Source organism: Bos mutus, chromosome 4, assembly GCF_027580195.1.
Source record: "Bos mutus isolate GX-2022 chromosome 4, NWIPB_WYAK_1.1, whole genome shotgun sequence".
Classification (NCBI taxonomy): domain Eukaryota; kingdom Metazoa; phylum Chordata; class Mammalia; order Artiodactyla; family Bovidae; genus Bos; species Bos mutus.
Window position 1 is genome coordinate 70092249 of NC_091620.1, and position 20936 is coordinate 70113184.

General features: G+C 39.2%; 1 protein-coding gene across 1 annotated transcript in view; it reads left to right on the plus strand.

The window, feature by feature from the left end:
- Positions 1-16459, plus strand: part of LAMB1 (laminin subunit beta 1) — a 76891-nt gene extending 60432 nt beyond the window's left edge. The window contains exons 25-34 of the mRNA XM_005910921.3: positions 568-937; positions 3672-3856; positions 4700-4941; positions 7496-7699; positions 8194-8338; positions 11052-11259; positions 11558-11699; positions 14097-14273; positions 15836-15995; positions 16155-16459. Coding sequence (XP_005910983.1) covers positions 568-937; positions 3672-3856; positions 4700-4941; positions 7496-7699; positions 8194-8338; positions 11052-11259; positions 11558-11699; positions 14097-14273; positions 15836-15995; positions 16155-16291 — 1970 coding nt within the window. The 3' untranslated portion in view covers positions 16292-16459. The remainder of the gene's footprint in view (positions 1-567; positions 938-3671; positions 3857-4699; positions 4942-7495; positions 7700-8193; positions 8339-11051; positions 11260-11557; positions 11700-14096; positions 14274-15835; positions 15996-16154) is intronic.
- Positions 16460-20936: the final 4477 nt, after the last annotated feature.

A 20936-nucleotide genomic window follows, 5' to 3' on the forward strand; every position in this document is an offset into this window, starting at 1 on the left:
TGCTCTATCTTAGGCCAGAGGCCTCACATCTTTAGGGTATCACCTGACAGACCCTGTCCTGTCCTGACAGGATCTACAGATAGGTCAAAAAAAGGGGAGCAGAGGCAAGACAGAGCTTAAAAGCACAGACTCTGGAGCTGCAAAGTGCTGAGTTAGACTCCTGGCTTGGCCGCTTCCCTGCTGCAAGACTTGGCAGTCACATAATCTCTCTAGACCTCAGTTTTCACATCTATAAAACTGATGATTGTAATACTTGGATCCCATAGGGTTATTGTGAGGATTAAGTGAGACGATGCATGTAAACCAGTTGTACAGAGGCAAGTACAATGATGCACAATGGTGTTCACTTAAAGAAAAATTTATTATCACTATAATTGTTAAGCAGCAGCTAGCCAGGGTTGAGGTACCGCGTGTTGTTGGGGGAGCAGCTATAGTCTCTGTGAGGGTCATTGGTAAATTGCCGTAGGCCATGTACAGACCTTCCTGTGTAACAGTGGCTGAGGGTATAACTGCCTAGTGGCTGTTTGGGCTCTAGTGGCTCAGCCAGCATTGCTGTCTCCCTTCTAGCCTGTGACTGCGACCCCAGGGGCATCGAGACACCGCAGTGTGACCACTCCACTGGCCAGTGTGTGTGTGTGGAGGGCGTGGAGGGCCCACGCTGTGACAAGTGCACCCGGGGCTACTCGGGCGTCTTTCCCGACTGCACACCCTGCCACCAGTGCTTTGCTCTTTGGGACGTGATCATCGCTGAGTTGACCAACAGGACCCAGAAGTTCCTGGAGAAAGCCAAGGCCTTGAAGATCAGTGGTGTGATTGGGCCTTACCGGGAGACTGTGGACTCGGTGGAGAAGAAAGTCAACGAGATCAGAGACATCCTGGCCCAGAGCCCAGCTGCCGAGCCACTGAAGAACATCGGGAATCTCTTTGAGGAAGCAGAGTAAGTAGTTGATAAGCCAGAGTAACAGCTCACGATGTTGTTTCAACTTGGTGAATCAACAGCACGGTGCTTCCATCAGGAGGGGTGGTCAGTGCTGTGAGTGAAAATAGATGCTGGGCATTCATTTTCTGGCAGTCACTGCTCTGGGCTTGGGGGCAAATGGACCCAGAGTTGTGGGGACTGCAGTGCAGAACGTGTACACGTTATATTCAGCACTTTTCTCTGCAAACAATAACTCTTTGGCAGTAGAAGGTCTGGATACAGAGACAAAGGATCCATAACAGTCACAACTGGGTTACTTGCTAGGCTTGTGAACTAAAATGACTCACACACTTCCAGGCCTCCCTTCTCACCTGCGGCGGAGGGGAGGATACTCTTAACTTTTTCCTTACAGAGTAACAAAAGGATTAATCTATGAAATGGTAATGTAATTGCAGAAAACATTATAAATATAAGTTGTTGTCATATGTTTTGCTACTTCCAGGGAAATTCCATTACCACAAGTAAGACTCCTACTTCTAGGTTATTTCTACTGCTCAGCTATTGGTCCACTAGAGCTGTGCTTCATTCATCCAATTTTAACAGATTCCCTACGATGAAAATTCCTCTTCTTAGTCCTTCTCTGGGCAATCATATCTCTGATTCGAGAGTGTGTATTTTGCCAGTGAAAGCAGAGAGAATTGAGCTGAGTGATGCTGAACTTTTATGAGATTATTTTTTTCCCATTTCTCCCAGTTATCTTTCCTGTTCTCAAACATTCCAACTCCCTTTGCCAGAAAGGACCCCCAAAACAGCAAAATAAGATCTAGGCTAAAGGACAAAACAGGAAAGGATATGGAGCATTTGTGCTTCTCCAAATGCTATGAGTTTTTATTATAGATTCCCCATTTGGCAGGAGCAGGGGCTTTGTTTCATGGCTAAATCCTATACATTCAGGCAATAGTACATTATGCCAGAACTACAGGAGCAATTTTGTGTGATGGTACTTTAATCAGCATCTCTAAGAAGTCAGACGGACTTTTCATTCATCTCCACACTGTGTACGAGAAGCAGGAAGCTAACAGCTGACATTAGCTCAAGTACCTTGTAGGAGGTCCTTTCTACAACTTCTAGATTTAAAGTAACTGGTCCCTTGACTTCAAGCCTCAGATCTTGTGCCCAAGATCATGTGGTTGATCAGGGTGTTAGGAGATGTCTGATGTGAGGCGATAATGCATTTAATGAGGAATTTTACCTCATTAAAAAAAGACCACAGTACAGCTCAGCCTTCTTACATGTAGCGATAACAAGCCTTAAAAGGCCCTGGTCTGAATGCAACCCCATTTAAGAAATGATTCTTGGCCTTGGCGTCATGCACCTTAAGGGAGAACAAAAAACTCTGGGATCCTTCGGGAGCCTGCCAGAAGAGCGATTACATTCCACCGGCAGCTCTGGTTCTACCTTCGCTCTTCATCTAATCACACAGATTGTAATCATCTCAGGAAAACTAATTTCATTAATCTATTTCCAACACAGTATCCAAGGATGCATGTTTTAGGATCCTGAGTGGCATTATTTAAAAATCTACAATGTAAGGTTTGATTTTTTTTTTTTTTAATTATAACATTATATGAGACCTGAGGAGAAATGAAAGCCTTCTGGGAATCAACAGATTAATAAAAGCAAAGCACTGGAAAAAAAAGAAACTAGCCTCAGGTCAGGAAAAAAAGCCATCAGGTTTACAAAATGTAATTTAACCCACAAATCCTTTTAAGCACTTTTCCTTTGAGTTGGGTCATGGTATTATCTCAGCCTTAAATATCATTTTTCAAATGGCCTCCAACCTTTCAGCATCTCTACATTTTCCCAGTTTTTTATATGATTATATCCCTGAGAAGACAATTACACTCCATTAGGTGATACCCAGAGCTGAGGTCTTCGTGATTTGCACTTTCTTTGTGATATGTACACACCTGCGCACTGCATATGCGAGTAATTTACAAATAGATGCCTAAACTACAGCTTTGGAGACAGAAGATACAGAACAAAGGCAGTTGGGTTTGCATTCCAAACGAAATATTGTGCAAAGTAAACGGTTATCATATTCCATCCTCAGTGATGCTGCTTTCTTTCTCAGGAAAAATGAAAGGGTTGCTTTGTTGGTGGAAGGTGGCTCCTTTGATGGGACTTTGTCTGAAGGGGGGTGTGTATGAAAAGCTTCTTTGCCTTGTTTCCACTGTCTTCCTGGTGGCCATGGGGCTTTCTTTCTGCATGTCTTATCTTGAAGGAGATCCCTGAGGTTCAGATAGGAGTGTTTTTGGCAGGTGACTGGGAGCCATAATTCTACATGGGAGTCACTTATGTCTTTTGAGTTTGTGGAATTGTATGGGCTTGCAGCTGCTTATGTTACAGAGTGGGACGCATGCTCTGGATCTGTGCTCATGTTACATCAGATATTGAGAATCCCTCAAATAGCCCATCTGTCACAACACAGCTGAGTGGAACTGCTGTGTTTTCCTTCAAAGCGGTTGAAGAAAGAAAAATCATTAGATTTAACATAATCTCTTAATGATAAGATTAAAACCAGTACTTGAAGATGAACTGTTATAAACTACTGAATCAATTTGAAATTGAGAGTAATGGATACAGTATTAGTGGAAAATGTAAAAATGTAAAATGTAAAAATGTAAAAATGAGACTTCTCATTTTCCCTTGACTTTCTTGCCCTTAAGTTCATTTACCCTTCTCTTTACAGGAAACTAACTAAAGATGTCACAGAAAAGATGGCACAAGTAGAAGTGGATTTGTCTGACACAACTATGCAAAACAACAGCACAGCCAGACAACTAGATACTCTACAGGCAGAAGCAGAAAGTCTAGATAACACAGTGAAAGAGCTTGCTGAACAGTTGGAATTTATCAAAAATTCAGATATTCGGGGTGAGCATTTTTTTAATGCAAATACTTAATGGAGCACTTTCAGAAGAAAAGTAAGTGCTTTGTAATAATTTTAAAGCTTTTCCTCATTGAGTCTCTGGCACAAAGGAGGATTAAAGTCATTTTGTCAGTGTGGGATGTGGGGCACAGACGGGACTGCATGGAGTGGGCAGTGGTCTTCGTGTTAGAATGGCATCCCATTTAGTGGTTGACCTTCATATGACTTGAAAAGGGGCTCTTATAAAAAGTTAAGAAATCAAGTTGATACTTCTGCAAATCATTTTATATTCAAGAATGTTACTTGACCAGGAAATCACATTTGCAAATCATTTATTGATATTGTAGGCCATATTATATAGGACCCTCTCCCCGCAAAGCAAAAGAAAGTAAAATATGTCAGATCACTCTATGCATCCTGTTTTATGCATGATTACATTTTTTTTTTTTTTTTAGCTAGTTCCTTTAAAGCCAAAACATGTCAGGCTGTTTTATGTATATAACATTAGCCATTTGAGTGGATATAAACAGTTAAATGAGAAAAGGGAAAACTCATCTGGACATGTAATCTACAAGTTGTCTCACACCAGCTATTTAGAAAGAACTGGATGCTTGCCTGTGTAGGAACAAAATCTTCATGATTGACTTAATTTTTTAATCCAGATGTTTGGCATCCTCCAGAGCCACAGTTAGGTGCCAATGGGACAAAGTATATTCATTGATCATGAGAAGAAAGTTGTATTTCTTTAAGGTTTTTATTCTTTGAATTTTAAAACAAAACCATATGGTCAATTTAGGGAGACTGGGTACAAGGGGATTAACTGTGGGCAATTTCATCTCATGCTCTAGGAGCCTTGGACAGCATTACCAAGTATTTCCAGATGTCTCTAGAGGCTGAGGAGCGTGTGAATGCCTCCACCACAAATTCCAACAGCACGGTGGAGGAGTCAGCCCTCACTAGAGACAGGGTGGAAGATTTTATATTGGAGCGAGAGTCGCAGTTCAGAGAGAAACAGGAGGAGCAGGCCCGCCTTCTGGATGAACTGGCAGGCAAACTACAAAGTCTTGACCTTTCAGCTGCTGCCGAAATGGTAAGGTTTGAGTTTGGCCCCCAGGCTGCCATGCTACAAGAGAAAAAATACCCTGCTTTGTCTTTAACACTGTCCACTTTGCAGATGAGTCAGCGGGAGGGAAACCGGTCTGGGGTTTCTGTGACCAAGCCAGATTAAAAACAGCAGCATGTGAGTTTCCGCCTTCCTCTCGCAGCAATTTCTCTGTGGTACAACCAAAGAATCAGGACTACTCTCCCATGCTGCTGAATTGACTCACTTCTTATCTAAATGGGATTCTTTTTATACTGTGGACATTTTTTTTTAAACTTTGTTCTGACTTGAAGTGCAAATTGCATCCCAGTGAAACAATTCAGAATCATTCTCAGAGAGACTGCCTAAAAAAAAATAAAGGGAGCTAAAGAATTTTTTTTAATGGATAGGTTATTAGTTAAAATGTTCCTTTGTCCTAGTAACTTTACATAGTTAAGATTAACCTGAGACCAGCCTAGAAAGTAAATTTACTTTCCAGAAGCTTTTAAAAAAATAACTCTGGAGTGAAATGAAATTGAGTGACGAGTTTAATGGAAATCAGACAGAAAGCAAAAAAAAAAAAAAAAATCCAAACTAGGTTTTTCTTCCTCTTGCTCCCTTACTATTTTTCATAGAAGAATACTTATCTGAGAGAAGCTGCAGGGTGTTGTTTATAACCTTTATAAGGCTTCTGCTCTCTTGGCTTTAGAAGTAGAGGATCAGTACAAGAAGGGGTAAAGTGAATTCATGGGAGGCTGGGAGTTCAGACTTCATTACAATTTTGTCTTGGTGACAGTCTTCCGTTCCTGAAACAGACAAAAACACTGTGCTGTATTATGACAAAGTTAATTGATGCCTACAAGATTATGTTTTCATTACCTTAGGAAACTTGATAGCATCTAATGGAAAGGTAGGAGATCTCTTACCATTTGTTTAATACAGAAACAGAGGCGTAGAGAAATATGTATTCGCACCTAACATGAGACAAAGCTGCCATATGCAGGCATGAAACGCCAATTCTCTCAGTCTTTCTTCAATAGTGACTCCTTCCTTATAAATTCTAATTAAAACTAGTCATCACAAGTTTCTCCAAACTAAAATGAAAAGCAGCTAAGGATGCTAGAGTATGTCTGCTTTGCAGCAGGGGGCATCTTGGGAATAGGTGGCCTGTGGGCAGCTTCCTCCAGCTATTAAGAACGGGAGCCCTGCCTGTGCCTGCTTTCCATCAGTTGAGTGGCCTAGAAACTTGCCACCTTCTTCCCATCTCTCATTGTATGTGCCTGTTAATAATCTTGTGAGAACTCCCTTTTTAGGTTCCACACCACCACTTTTTGTGTAGAAAGATTTTTGCTCCTTTGTGTTTTTCCAGGACCTTCGGTTCTGTCTTTGTGTATATTTAGTTAGACTGATGATGTTTTCTTCCAGGCCTGCCAGGCTGATGAAATAAAACAGATCTCCTAGGGTGTTAGAATGTTTTTAGAAAGTATCCCTGAGGTCTTAAGCCTTCTTGATTAAGGCTTGTGTTCTTGTATAGCATGCAGAATAAACTTTATTTTCTGAAGATTTTTATGTGCTATAAACCAGATACATGAAAGAGTATTATTTTAAGAGATAATAAGATAATTATCACAGAACTATTAAGTTATTGAGTAGACTGTATTTTGAAAAAACTACTCTTCTTAAAAGAAGTACCAGCATGCTTTGTTTGGGAGTATTCTGTTAACTATTTTTCACTGTAGTATAGCTTTTCCCTCTTTTCAACATGAGCATTTTCCACAAAATAGCTCTAAACACAGTTTGTCTTCCTGCTCAGCCTTTTCCGTCATATAGCAAACCTGTAGTTTATCGATTTGCCATATATATTCTACAACCAAGCCTTTGGAAGTTTCTGGCAGGTGAGAGAGGAGGAGTCTGGCAGGGGCTTTGGGGGTTATTTGGAAAAATTGTACCCACCTTTATTTTCTCTCTTCCTCTCCCATGTGGAATGTTCCCCACTTCTGCTAAAAATCTAACCAACCCACTCTCCTTCCCCAGCTACAATCCTCAGTAATCTCCATCTGCTTTCTTTCTTACTTGATCTGACCTATTTTTGGCCTTTTTCCCTAGAGTTAACGTGTCTTCCTAACTAGACATAAAGTTACTAAAAGGCCTGATTATGGGTCTTTTATATCACCCTTTTTACCACAACAGTTAACAGGCTACTAGGTCCGTTCTCGATACCATTTTTTCTTTCGGTAAATTCAATCAGTTAGGAGACCTTTCAAAGGATGCATTCTTTGGCTTTCATATCAGCAGACTTCAACTGGATGGAGCAGAGCCCCTACGTATGGTATTAGGGCAGAAGGTACTGAAAGCACTGATGCAGGGTTAAATCACTATTGCCTTGGAAGGAAGCAAGCTGGCTTACCCCTAAGCTCTTTGCTCCTCTCTATCCTGAACACTTTTCCAAGCACCCTTGCCGAGGACCACCTACACACTCTCTTGGGCCACCCAGGCCCTGCACAGCTGTTGGCTACCTTGGACTCACTCTGCACCCCGTGCTTGTTCCTTGGCTTTGTTGCAGACGTGTGGAACGCCTCCAGGGGCCTCCTGTTCCGAGACAGAATGTGGCGGCCCAAACTGCAGAACTGACGAAGGAGAAAAAAAGTGTGGTGGGCCTGGCTGTGGTGGGCTGGTCACTGTTGCACACAGCGCCTGGCAGAAAGCCATGGACTTTGACCGAGATGTCCTGAGTGCCCTGGCTGAGGTGGAGCAGCTCTCCAAGATGGTAATTCAGTGGATGGCCTATTTTTGTTGGCTTTCCGTTATGGAGGACCTGAACGGGAGAAATCAATCTCAAATGCTGACTAATAAGAAAGGGCAAAAGTTTTTGTAAGATCGGGGAGATGAGGTTTTATTCATAGGTGGACTAAGAATTTGCTTATTTCTCATTATGATAATTTGAAATATCCATGTAAATAACCATTGGTCCAGGGTTATGAATACATCCAGCTTTTATTTCAATTGAGCTTGGAACCTGAGAAAAAGACTAAAGAACAACTGGGGAAAAAAACTGTATATGCTAGCCCTAGCTATGTAAGACCGCTGTATAGGAACTGATATACTGATGACTTTGTCTACACAATAGTATGGTTGAATGTGAGACATTTCTAAAACCCATGATTCCAAATATAGTTTTTCGTCATCATTTTCTGATCATTTATAGTATTCTCGTCTGTTTGAGTGACATTGTTCCATGCGTATTTTACTCCCCATATGTAGGTCTCTGAAGCAAAACTGAGGGCTGATGAGGCAAAACAGAATGCTCAAGATGTTCTGTTGAAAACCAATGCTACCAAAGAAAAAGTGGACAGGAGCAATGAGGATCTGAGAAATCTGATCAAGCAAATCAGGAACTTTTTGACCCGTAAGGAATTTTTTCGTTTTACTTTTAGATATTTCTTCCTATCTAGGAATATAAAACAAATTTTTAAGAGTACTGGAGAGGCCATAATTCAAATCTGCAGTTTTGATAAAATCAACTTCTTGCAGGGGATAAAATACTTCCAAATTTTAAAGTATTTCCATATTAGGAAATATTTTCATTTCTTAACATTTATGTTCAGTTCAGTTGCTCAGTCATGTCTCTTTGCGACCCCACGAATCGCAGCACGCCAGGCCTCCCTGTCCATCACCAACTCCCAGAGTCCACTCAAACTCATGTCCATTTAGTCGGTGATGGCATCCAGCCATCTCATCCTCTATTGTCCCCTTCTCCTCCTGCCCCCAATCCCTCCCAGCATCAGGGTCTTTTCCAATGAGTCAACTCTTCACATAAGGTGGCCAAAGTACTGGAGTTTCAGCTTCAGCATCAGTCCTTCCAATGAACACCCAGGACTGGTCTCCTTTAGGATGGACTGGTTGGATCTCCTTGCAGTTCAAGGGACTCTCAAGAGTCTTCTCTAACACCACAGTTCAAAAGCATCAATTCTTCGGCGCTCAGCTTTCTTCACAGTCCCACTCTCACATCCATACATGACCACAGGAAAAACCACAGCCTTGACTAGACGGACCTTTGATGGCAAGTAATGTCTCTGCTTTTTAATATGCTGTCTGGGTTGGTCATAACTTTCCTTCCAAGAAGTAAGCGTCTTTTAATTTCATGACTGCAGTCACCCATCTGCAGTGATTTTGGAGCCCCAAATCTGACAGTTTCCACTGTTTCCCCATCTATTTCCCATGAAGTGATGGGACCAGATGCCATGATCTTCGTTTTCTGAATGTTGAGCTTTAAGCAAACTTCTTCACTCTCTACTTTCACTTTCATCAAGAGGCTTTTGAGTTCCTCTTCACTTTCTGCCATAAGGGTGGTGTCATCTGCATATCCGAGGTTATTGATATTTCTCCCAGCAATCTTGATTCCAGCTTGTGCTTCTTCCAGCCCAGCGTTTCTCATGATGTACTCTGCATATAAGTTAAATAACTAGGGTGACAATATACAGCCTTGACGGACTTCTTTTCCTATTTGGAACCAGTCTGTTGTTCCATGTCCAGTTCTAACTGTTGCTTCCTGACCTGCATACAGAGTTCTTAGCTGTATATAAATAATCTCTAATTTATGCAGATATAAGACATACTTGATGTGATACCCTAATAGTAAGAAGTCAGACATGTACTATGAGAATTGAATTTGGAACTTGTGTTAGAGAATACATGTAATGTCATTAGAACCTTAATTATAAGGATTTTTTTTTTTTGGCATTGTCCCCAAAGCTTTGTAATCCTATTGTTTTCAGGATATTTTATTTATGATTAGATAGCTCTATGTCTTAAGCATTCTGTACAGAAATAGAAAATCTCCAGGATTTGTGGTCCAGCTCATAAATGTTGCTGGTCACAGTTTGAGTTCCATCAGTGAGGATGGTTGTGGTTGCAAGTTAAACTCTCAACTGAAATGGATGTAATCAAAACAGAGATGTCTTTTATAATACATAATCAGTTCAGTAGTAGCTCCATGATTCTGGAATCCATGCATTTCTCATCTTTCTGCTCTGTCATTTTAATTAAGCATATCAACTCTTCTCAGGCTCGCTCCTCCTCATTACAAGGTGGCTGCCAAAGTTCCACAAAGACACAATAATAGCTAATGGAAAAAAAGACCAGCTATTTCTTTATTGTATCATTTTTAAATAGAGGAAATCTTTCCCAGAAGTCTTTGAAAAGTCATTTCCATAAATCTCATTGGCCAGAAATGAGTACCATGTATAGATGTCACTGATACAGTAATTCCATACAGTAATGGGATTACTGTAATTGGCAGGCTAATCAGTATTTAACTCTGAACTGATAAGCTTACCTTAACTTACAGGTTGGTACCTGAACAAAATCAGTATTCTATTAGTAAGGAAAAAGGGAGAATAACTTAGTAATAAGGAGCCAACAGTATTTGCTAAGAAAAGTTATGGAATATTCTGTGATGGTCATCATTCAATTGTGTATTTCCCTGGGCTTTATAATTTTAATATTCTTTCAGTTTAAAAAAAAAAAGCTTAAAAATCAATGACATACTTAGAATTTAAACTCTGGTATTTATCTTTTCAGACTTGACATTTGAAACTCCTTGAAGACAACTATATTGACTCTCTTGCTTCTCTGACTGGATTCTCTAATTTCCTGAATCCAGATACTTTATTAGGGATTTCAACACTTACATCTGCATTTACAGCAGTAGTCTTTTAACTGAAAGTTTTCATTGCCTTTTAGGATCAAGTTCCAGCTTTTTACCTTTGCCTGTAGAGTGTTCTACAATCTGAACTGAACAACACTTCACTCAACTTCTACATAACATGCTCTGCCCATCCTGTCTCTCCAACCAGAGATGTTCTTTCTTCTCTCAAACCCTCTCATCCTTCAACACCCTCCAGAGTCTTCCCTGACAACCCCAGCTCGTCACCATCTCCAGTAGTATGCATTGTCTGCATTACTTTTCCTGTGTGTAGGTCTCATCTCCCCAACTCAAATTAAAAACGCTTACATAGGAAGTACCTTTGCTTGGTATAAGCCCACCAGGCTGAACACACAGTAGTAGATGACCAATATGGTTGAAAGAGTGAGCCATCTTTGCTTTTTACTTTTAACAGAAGATAGTGCTGATCTAGACAGCATTGAAGCAGTTGCTAATGAAGTCTTGAAAATGGAAATGCCTAGCACTCCACAGCAGTTACAGAACTTGACAGAAGATATTCGTGAACGAGTTGAAAGCCTTTCTCAAGTAGAGGTTATTCTACAGCAAAGTGCGGCTGACATTGCCAGAGCTGAGATATTGTTAGAAGAAGCTCAAAAAGCCAGGTATCTGAACACAGTTTTATATGCCATTTAGCGGAGCTCATTTTGTGTATCTCTTCCTCCTCCTCCTAAGTCACTTCAGTTGTGTCCGACTCTGCGACCCCATAGACGGCAGCCCACCAGGCTCCACTGTCCCTGGGATTTGTGTATCTAGCATGGAGTAGTCTTTTCTTTGATCAGTGACATTTCTCACCGAGTGACCTGTGGGAGTCTCCTGCATCACTTCAGGAAAGCTGGTCTTTAAAAGAAGACCAAGTACTTTTTTCTTGTTCACACGTATCACCCTGTTCTTTTTACTCAGCAAAAGTGCAACAGATGTTAAAGTCACTGCAGATATGGTAAGGGAAGCTCTGGAAGAAGCAGAAAAGGCCCAGATTGCAGCAGAGAAGGCAATTAAACAAGCAGACGAAGACATCCAGGGAACCCAAAACCTGCTCACTTCGGTAAGAGACTGCAGTCATTGTTGCGTATGGGAGAAACACACTCACACATACATTTGTCAGGAAAGAAGCACATCTGACCATTACCTATAAAGATTCTTACAGCTGAACATCAAAGGAGTCTTTTAATAAATCTGTACTCCCTTAGCACAGACGCTAAAAGTCTTGTTTTCTAGGGAAAAAAAGGAGCATGAAAACAAACATTAAACCCCCTTTCATTTGCATCCCCACAAAAAGCCTTATGAAAGATAAGAGTTTCCAGTTCCTTCAAGGAATAAGATTCTATTTAGTATGAAACATACTATTAATTTATATTTAGTTTTAGAACATCTCCAGATGGAGAGACAGGATGGGCAGAGCAAGCTTTTGCAGCCCAAAAGCAACTACATAGTTAAGACTAGATTTATGAGGTGATCATTCACAAAAACTTTACTAGTTTTGAAAACCACTGGAAAGCAATGAATTAAATGGTCTGCTTCTGATACCTAATTTTAGATGAATCTGATAGAGCTCTTACTTCCCAGATGGCTCAGTGGTAAAGAATCCACCTACCAATGCAGGAAACATGGGTTTGATTCCTGGGTCAGGAATATCCTCTGGAGAACCCCCTCCAGTATTCTTGCCTAGAAAATCGCATGGACAGAAGAGCCTGGCGGGCTACAGTCCATGGGGTTGCAAATGAGTCAGACATGACTTAGCAACTAAACAGCAATAGAGCTCTTACAGCTAGACAATCTGCTTTATGCAGAATACATGGGAAATTTACATGCAAAATACCCTTAGAGCCTACCAAATATTAAAGGCACTCACTAAAAAAACAATTATTCACATGGATTTAGTGCTCTAGTCTAAAAACTTAAAACTCTGAAATTAGATGCTTCTCTTACTGGCTGTCAATCCCCCTTCTCAAGACAACAACCCATCATATTTAAAACCTGGGAGATGGTTTTTCAATCTGCTTTCCCTACCATTAGTTAATATAAGCCCATCTTCCTCTATTCCATTACCCTCAGTAAAATGAAGCCAGACAGCTCCTCAGCCACTTTAAGTTTTGAATATATATATATATATATATATATATATATATATATATATATATATATATGACCCTTTGTTTGGGCTACTTAATCAAGTTTAGAAAAATTGTATTTTCACCCCCAATCTATGTTCTAACCCTTTGCTTTATCTCTAGGTTTTTCAATCTTGTCAGTGTGCTGTTAACATGTAAATGAACTTTAAGTGACTTTTAAAAAATGACTATTTTGAAAAGCAAATTGGAAACTATTAATCAAATTGTAGATGATTGATGATGCAATTTATTTAAAGATGAAACCTTGGAAGGTAGGAAGTGTTTCAGGTAAACAGTAAGAAAGAGAAGCTCTAAACCATATTAGTGAAAGCTTGACACAAACTATTCACTTACTTACTCTAAGTGTTAGCTTCTAAGAATTCTCCCTAAGAATTGTTTTCTAACTAATGGGTGAACTCTCAAATCAAGAATCATTTGGTTTCAAACAGTTATAACTTTGAGCGTATGTGTATACTGATCCATTAGTTATGACATTATTCTTCAGAGTTATTCTACAGAATAGAACCATCCTTGAAGATCATTTTTAAGGAAAAACAGGTGCTCAGTGAAACTGGTTCTTCTGTCATGGGTCAAGCTTACTTTGGCTAGCTTTAAAAAAAAAAATCAGTATTTATTGATTATACTTTGAAAAGAGATCAAACATGGACCCTCCCCAGTTGCCCAGATGAGATACTTTTACCCTAAATAATTCTTGAGTACTTACAGCTTCCAGTTGTAACTTTCCCAGATCTATGCCACATCACAATCCTATAGTAACTTTTCATAGTTTTAACATTCCAGGTTTCCAGGTCTTCATTAATTAGCTGAAAACACTCAAATTAACTTTGCAGGTAGCTCCCAAAGTGCTTTAATCTCCACTACTAGAGGTTAACATTTACAACTGATAGAAAAAAAACTAAAATTGACTGGAAGTTATGATTTCCCCACCCACATTAATTGAGAAAGTTATGTGGCTATCCCTTTGCTCACATCAACTTCCTTGTGAACACTGTGTAGCCAGTTTGCAGGTGTCCTTAAAATGCTTTCTTGGCACATCACACTGCCTGGGAGTGGTTCAGTAAGAAAAAATTTACGTAAATTTCAGCCTAGACTGTCAGAAGTACTGAAAGAATAAAATATATGAGATGCATCAGAGACTATTTTGAAGTTGGGCACTTTTTATCAGCTTTCTTCAAATTTTTAGTAATTACTTCTGTTGTTCTAGAGCAGTGGCACAGTAGCCTTTTAAATTTTTCTCTACACTTGAATTCATACCACTTGCTACCACTTCTTGAATTAACTGCTGAATATAATCTATTATATACTTTCAGATAGAGTCTGAAACAGCAGCTTCTGAGGAAACTTTGTTCAATGCCTCCCAGCGCATCAGCGAGCTAGAGAGGAATGTGGAAGAACTTAAGCGGAAAGCTGCCCAGAATTCTGGGGAGGCAGAATATATTGAAAAAGTAGTATACACTGTGAAGCAAAGTGCAGAAGATGTTAAGAAGGTAAGTAGAGCTTTGTTACTGCACAGCTGTGTGAACAAGGGAGCAAGTGCTCTCCTCCAGGCCTTCCTTGGAATGGTTATTCATCAGAAACATCTTGGGTGACCTGTTTTGAAACAGCAGTCTTTAAAGACAAAGATGGAAAAGAATGGGAATGGATATGAAAATATCCATACATGAGATGTAGGCCCTCAAATCCAAACTTGGATTAGGGTTTAGAAAAATGAAATTAATTTAACAAGCATATTGAACTTATATTTCAATTAGGAAGAGCTTTATGGCAAACAGTAAATTACCTACTCATTTGAGAAATCTTTTAAAGCGGGGTAGAAAATGCTTAAAGAATCCCTAACAGACAACAGCTAGTATAGAACCATATCTTACCTCTTCTGTGCTCATTTGGAATTAACCACCTCTTCCCTCTAACTGGAAGGTACTATATTTTGCAGAGGAAAGTCTCAAGCCCCCATTTTTCACTAGAAGCCAAGTAGTCACTGAAACACATTTAATTTCAAAATTTGTGTCAGTAAATATTTATCACTAAAGAAACCTTTTTAAACTTTCAAGGGAGTGTTGAAACTCTTAAATGAATAGTAGGAAGCTATAAACTGAATGAAATCAAGACTTTTCCTTGAAGCTACTGTAGTTTTTAGGCATTATTACAGATAACTTCCCTATACCTTAGTCAACGGTCCTCCCACTTTTTTCTGATGTCTAAATATTTGGATCTCAGCACACCTACGTTTGAGAAAATCTATTTCTCTAACTCTCCTTCCATGAATTTTCCTACAACACCTGCAAAGAAAAAGCCTGTCCCCCAGGGACCTACAGGAACTCCACCATGTCTTTGACATATTTTCATTTTAAAAAACCATGTCAGGAACAAAACTCAGTCATTTGTGGAGACATGGACGGACCCAGAGACTAATACAGAGTGAAGTAAGTCAGAAAGAGAGACAAAAACGTTGTACATTAACACATAGATGTGGAATCTGAGAAAACTGATATAGACAATCTTATTTACAAAGCAGAGAGATACAGATGTAGAGAACAAACGTATGGATACCAAAGGGGAATGGGGAGTTGGGGGTGAGGTGAATTGGGAGATTGGGATTGACATGACATATGTGTACTATTGATACTGTCTATAAAATAGGTAAGTAATGAGAACCTGCTGTACAGCAAAGAGAACTCTCTACTCAGTGCTCTGCGATGACCTAAATGGAAAAGAAATCCAAAAAATAGGAGATACACACATACATACAGCTGATTCACTTTGTTGTATGTACAGTAGAAACTAACACAACCCTGTAAAGCAACTCTATTCCAGTAATAACTGAAAAATATAGAAAATAAAAATTATGTCAATATTATATCTAATTATACCATTTCAAGTTAATGTTTTCAGTTACTTACTCTTGCGTAGCTTCAAACCTGAGTACCTGTGGTGACGGCCTTTAATTCAGAATGCTGGCTGTGCAAGTTAGCATCTATGTGATCTAATATTGCCACAATTATATTACTGACACTAACATTATTACTTTTACCAAAATGTGGAACTGCAGACTCTGGACAATGAACTTGATGAAAAGTACAAGAAAGTAGAAAATTTAATTGCCAAGAAAACTGAAGAGTCAGCAGATGCCAGAAGGAAAGCAGAAATGCTACAAAATGAAGCAAAAACACTTTTGGCTCAAGCAAACAGCAAACTGCAACTCCTGAAAGGTAGATTTTTTTTTTTAACTTATTATTAGAGTTTATTTAAAAGGTAAAGTACCATTCACTCTGTCTCAAGCACTTAGAGCCTTATAATAAAAGAGGATCAGTCTTTGATTTTGAGATCATAGTATAACTGCTCAGACCTTTTATTTTTATTTCCCACAGATTTAGAAAGAAAATATGAGGACAATCAAAAATATTTAGAAGATAAAGCTCAAGAATTAGTAAGACTGGAAGGAGAAGTTCGTTCACTCCTAAAGGATATAAGCCAGAAAGTTGCTGTTTATAGCACCTGCTTGTAACAAAGGAGGGGGAGCTGTAAGTAAAAGATGGCTGAGGTGACCAAAGCAAAATCATTACCTTTTAAAAACTGACTTAATGATCTTCAAAATAAAACTCAACCTATTTAATGTTTTTAATCACCACATTTTGTATGGAGTTAAATAAAGTACAAAGCTTTTATATAAATATATATTGAGTATATTTTTCCTGATTTAGTATTTATGAATTCCTTTAACAAAGAAGGCTATTTTCGCGGTATGCATTTATAAGCTCACTGATTGTCTACATGGAGATGCTAATTTCTGTTATGTCTATAGGCCAGTATCACTCATCTGTTTGGGTCAATATCCTCCACAAATCCACCCCCAAAAATCACCTCCCAGTTGGATTCCCAGATCGAAATTAGAAAGGAAGTACCCTAAGCTACCCTCACCATCTCAGTGGCTGCTCAGTTGATCCAAATCTACTCTAAGTACTCCTTACTCTAGAAAAGAGAACAAAAAAGCAGCAGCTTTTAGGGAAGGGTTGAAACTAGAAAGGCAATGAAACTAGAAATCAAGCACAGAAAAAGCATCAAGAAAAAAACAACTGCATGCAAACTAAACAACATCCTAATAAAAAACCAATAGGTTTAAAGAGGAAATCCAAAAGGAAATTTAAAAATACCCTGAGACAAATGACAATTAAAAAAAAACAAACATACAAATCTATGGGATGCAATAAAAGCAGTTACAGAAGTTCTTAGTGATACAGGCCTTCTTTAAGAAACAAGAAAAATCTCAAAAACACTTAACCCACAACCTAAAAGAATTAGAAAAAGAACAAACAAAACAGTCAACAGAAGGAAGGAGATAATACAAAGAAATCACTACTAATAACACAGATTTATATGCTGAGAACTATGAAATATTAATAAAGGAAATTAGTGACTCGAAATGGAAAAATATCCCAAGCTCTTGGATTGGGACAATTAATGTTAAAACGGCAATACTATCCAAAGCAATTACAGATTTAATGTGATCTCTATCAAAATTCCCAAAGAATAGCAAGGAGAGATAAGAAAGCCTTCCTCAGTGATCAACACAAAGAAATAGAGGAAAACAATAGAATGGGAAAGACTAGAGATCTCTTCAAGAAAATTAGAGATACCAAGGGAACATTTCATGCAAAGATGCGTACAATAAAGGACAGAAATGGTATGGACCTAGCAGAAGCAGAAGATATTAAGGGGTGGCAACAATACACAGAAGAACTATAAAAAAAAAATCTTCATGACCCATATAACCACGATGGTGTAATCACTCATCTACAGTCAGACATCCTGGAATGCGAAGTCAAGTAGGCCTTAAGAAGCATCACTACGAACAAAGCTAGTGGAGGTGATGGAATTCCAGTTAAGCTGTTTCAAATCTTAAAAGATGATGCTGTGAAAATGCTGCACCCAATATGCCAGCAAATCTGGAAAACTCAGCAGTGGCCACAAGACTGGAAAAAGTCAGTTTTCATTCCAATCCCAAAGAAAGGCAATGTCAATGAATGCTCAAACTAGTGCACAATTGCATGCATTTCACACGCTAGTAAAGTAATGCTCAAAATTCTCCAAGCCAGGCTTCAACAGTACGTGAACCATGAACTTCCAGATGTTCAAGCTGATTTAGAAAAGGCAGAGGAACCAGAGATCAAATGGCCAATATCCACTGGATCACAAGAGAGTTCCAGAAAAACATCTACTTCTACTTCACTGACTATGCCTTTGACTGTGTGGATCACAATAAACTGTGGAAAATTCTGAAAGAGATGGGAATCCCAGACCACCTGACCTGCCTCCTGAGAAATCTGTATGCAGGTCAAGAAGCAACAGTTAGACCTGAACATGGAACAATAGACTGGTTCCAAATTGGGAAAGGAGTACATCAAGGTTGCATATTCTCACCGTACTTATTTAACTTATATGCAGAGTACATCATGTGAAACGCTGAGCTGGACGAAGCACAAGCTGGAATCAAGGTTGCCAGAAGAAATATCAATAACTTCAGATATGCAGATGATACCACCCTTATGGCAGAAAGTGAAGAGGAACTAAAGAGCCTCTTGATGAAAGTGAAAGAGAAGAATGGAAAAGTTGACTTATTTAAAACTCAACATGCAGAAAACTAAGATCATGGCATCTGGCCGGTCCCATCACATGGCAATAGATGGGGAAACAGTGGAAACAGTGACAGACTTTATTTTTGGGGGGCTCCAAATCACTGCAGATGGTAACTGCAACCATGAAATTAAAAGGTGCTTGCTCCTTGGAAGAAAAGTTATGACCAACCTAGACAGAATATTAAAAAGCAGAGACATTACTTTGCCAAAGTCAAAGCTATGGTTTTTCCAGTAGTCATGAATGGATGTGAGAGTTGGAATATATAAGCCAAAGAATTGATGCTTTTGAACTATGGTGTTGGATAAGACTCTTTAGAGTCCCTTGGACTGCAAGGAGAGCCAGTCCATCCTAAAAGAGATCAGTCCTGAATATTCATCGGAAGGACTGATGCTGAAACTCCAATACTTTGGCCACCTGATGCAAAGAAGTGACTTACTTGAAAAGACCCTGATGCTGGCAAAGATCGAAGGCGGGAGGAGAAGGGGACAACAGGATGAGATGGCTGGATGGCATCACCAACTCAATGGACATGAGTTTGAGTAAAATCTGGGAGTTGGTGATGGACAGGAAGGCCTGGCATGCTGCAGTCCATGGGATCACAAAGAGTTGGACACAACTGAGCGACTGAACTGAACTATCAAGTACCCATGACATTTTTCACAGAACTAGAACAAACCCTAAAATTTGTATGGAACCATAAAAGACCCAGAATTGCTAAAGCAATCCTGAGGGGGAAAAAAAAAAATCTGGAGCTATAATACTCCCAGACTTCAAACAATGCTACAAAGACACTACGACAGTAGTCAAAAAGATAATGGCATTGGTACAAAAAGACATGGATCAATGGAACAGAAGAGAGTCCAGAAATACACCCACACACCTACCATCAACTTTCAACAAAGGAGGCAAGGATATACAATGAGAAAAAGACAGTCTCTTCAGCAAGTGGTGTTGGGACAGCCACATATAAATCAATGAAGTTAGAACACAGCCTCACACCATACACACAAATAAAATGACTAAAATGAAATAATGCCATTTGCAGTAATACAGATGGATCTAGAGATTATCATACTAAGTGAAATAGGTTAGAAAGAGAAACAAATACCATATGACTACCATTTACATAGGATGAGATGGTTAGATAGCATCACGGACCCACTGGACATGAATCTGAGCAAACTCCAAGAGACTGGAAGACAGAGGAGCCTGGGGTGCTTCAATGTACGGTATAGCAAAAAGTCAGACATGTCTTAGCAGCTCAACACCACCACCACTTACCTGTGGAATCTAAAATAGGATACAAATCAGCATATATATGAAACAGACTCAGAGATAAAGAAGAGACTTATGGTTGCCACAGCAGAGGGGGCGTAGGGAGGAAAGGAATGGGAATTTGAGATTAGCAAAGGCATATTATATATGGCATGGATAAACAAAGTCCGACTGTATAGCAGAGGGAACTATACTCACGATCCTCTGACAAGTCATAATGGAAAATATATATAGGTATAACTGAGTCACTTTGCTGTACAGAAGAAATTAATACAAATTGTAAATCAACTAGACTCCAATAAAATTTTTAAAAACCAGAGGGCTGTCACCTACAACAGGGCTAGGGTTGCTGAGGGGAATGTTTAAACTGAGCCAACGTTTAGGGACACTGCTTATGCCAAGGGGGCAGGTCTACAAAAGTACAGAAGGATGCTGTCATTTCTCAGATCTTACATTGTATTTTATTTAATTTCACAATCTGGTAACAATCACTTATTCCACAGGACAAAGAAGATACATGGACCATAACTGTCAAGGCTTTGTCAACTTCATAGCTGAGTTAGCTGGAAACAGGCCAGGCCCTAAGTGACTTTTTCACACCTTCTCCTTAGAGCAAGGCTATTCTGTATTCCACTTAACAACCACCCACACATCTAACACAGCTGCATTTGAAGCTGGGCCCAAACAAAAGTTACGGTTATGTAAACAGCTGTAAATTCGACAATAAGGCAACTTTCTTCTGGTTCCAAGCATTTATTTGTCACTCTTATTTAGGTAGAAATCCTAATAACTAACAAAGTGGTTGTGCCTCCTCATCTACTAGAGCATCTAAATCTTTTTCCCCCTTGATTATAAGTATTTTACTTACAATTAAGTAGAAGTAGAAACCTTCACTACTCCTCATTCCTTTTCAGCCAAACAACTAAAAATCTCACTTTGAAATTACCTTTTTCATTGAAATTACTAATTTTAATCAGCTCAATGAACTGGGCAACTAACAGCCCCATCGTCACAAGTCAAGAGAATACTTAGAACTTAGTACATAACAAGTGAACACTTAAAATTTGTTTTATACAGGACTTCATTCCCAGATATATTTTCACTCTCATACTGAATGAGAACCTTTAAAGTTGCATTTAACTATTATTTTGTGTCTCTACTGCTAGTAGTCCATATTAAATTATATTTCACTATTCTTTAATCAGATCTTTCTACCTAGAGTAGAGGACACATTTTAAATT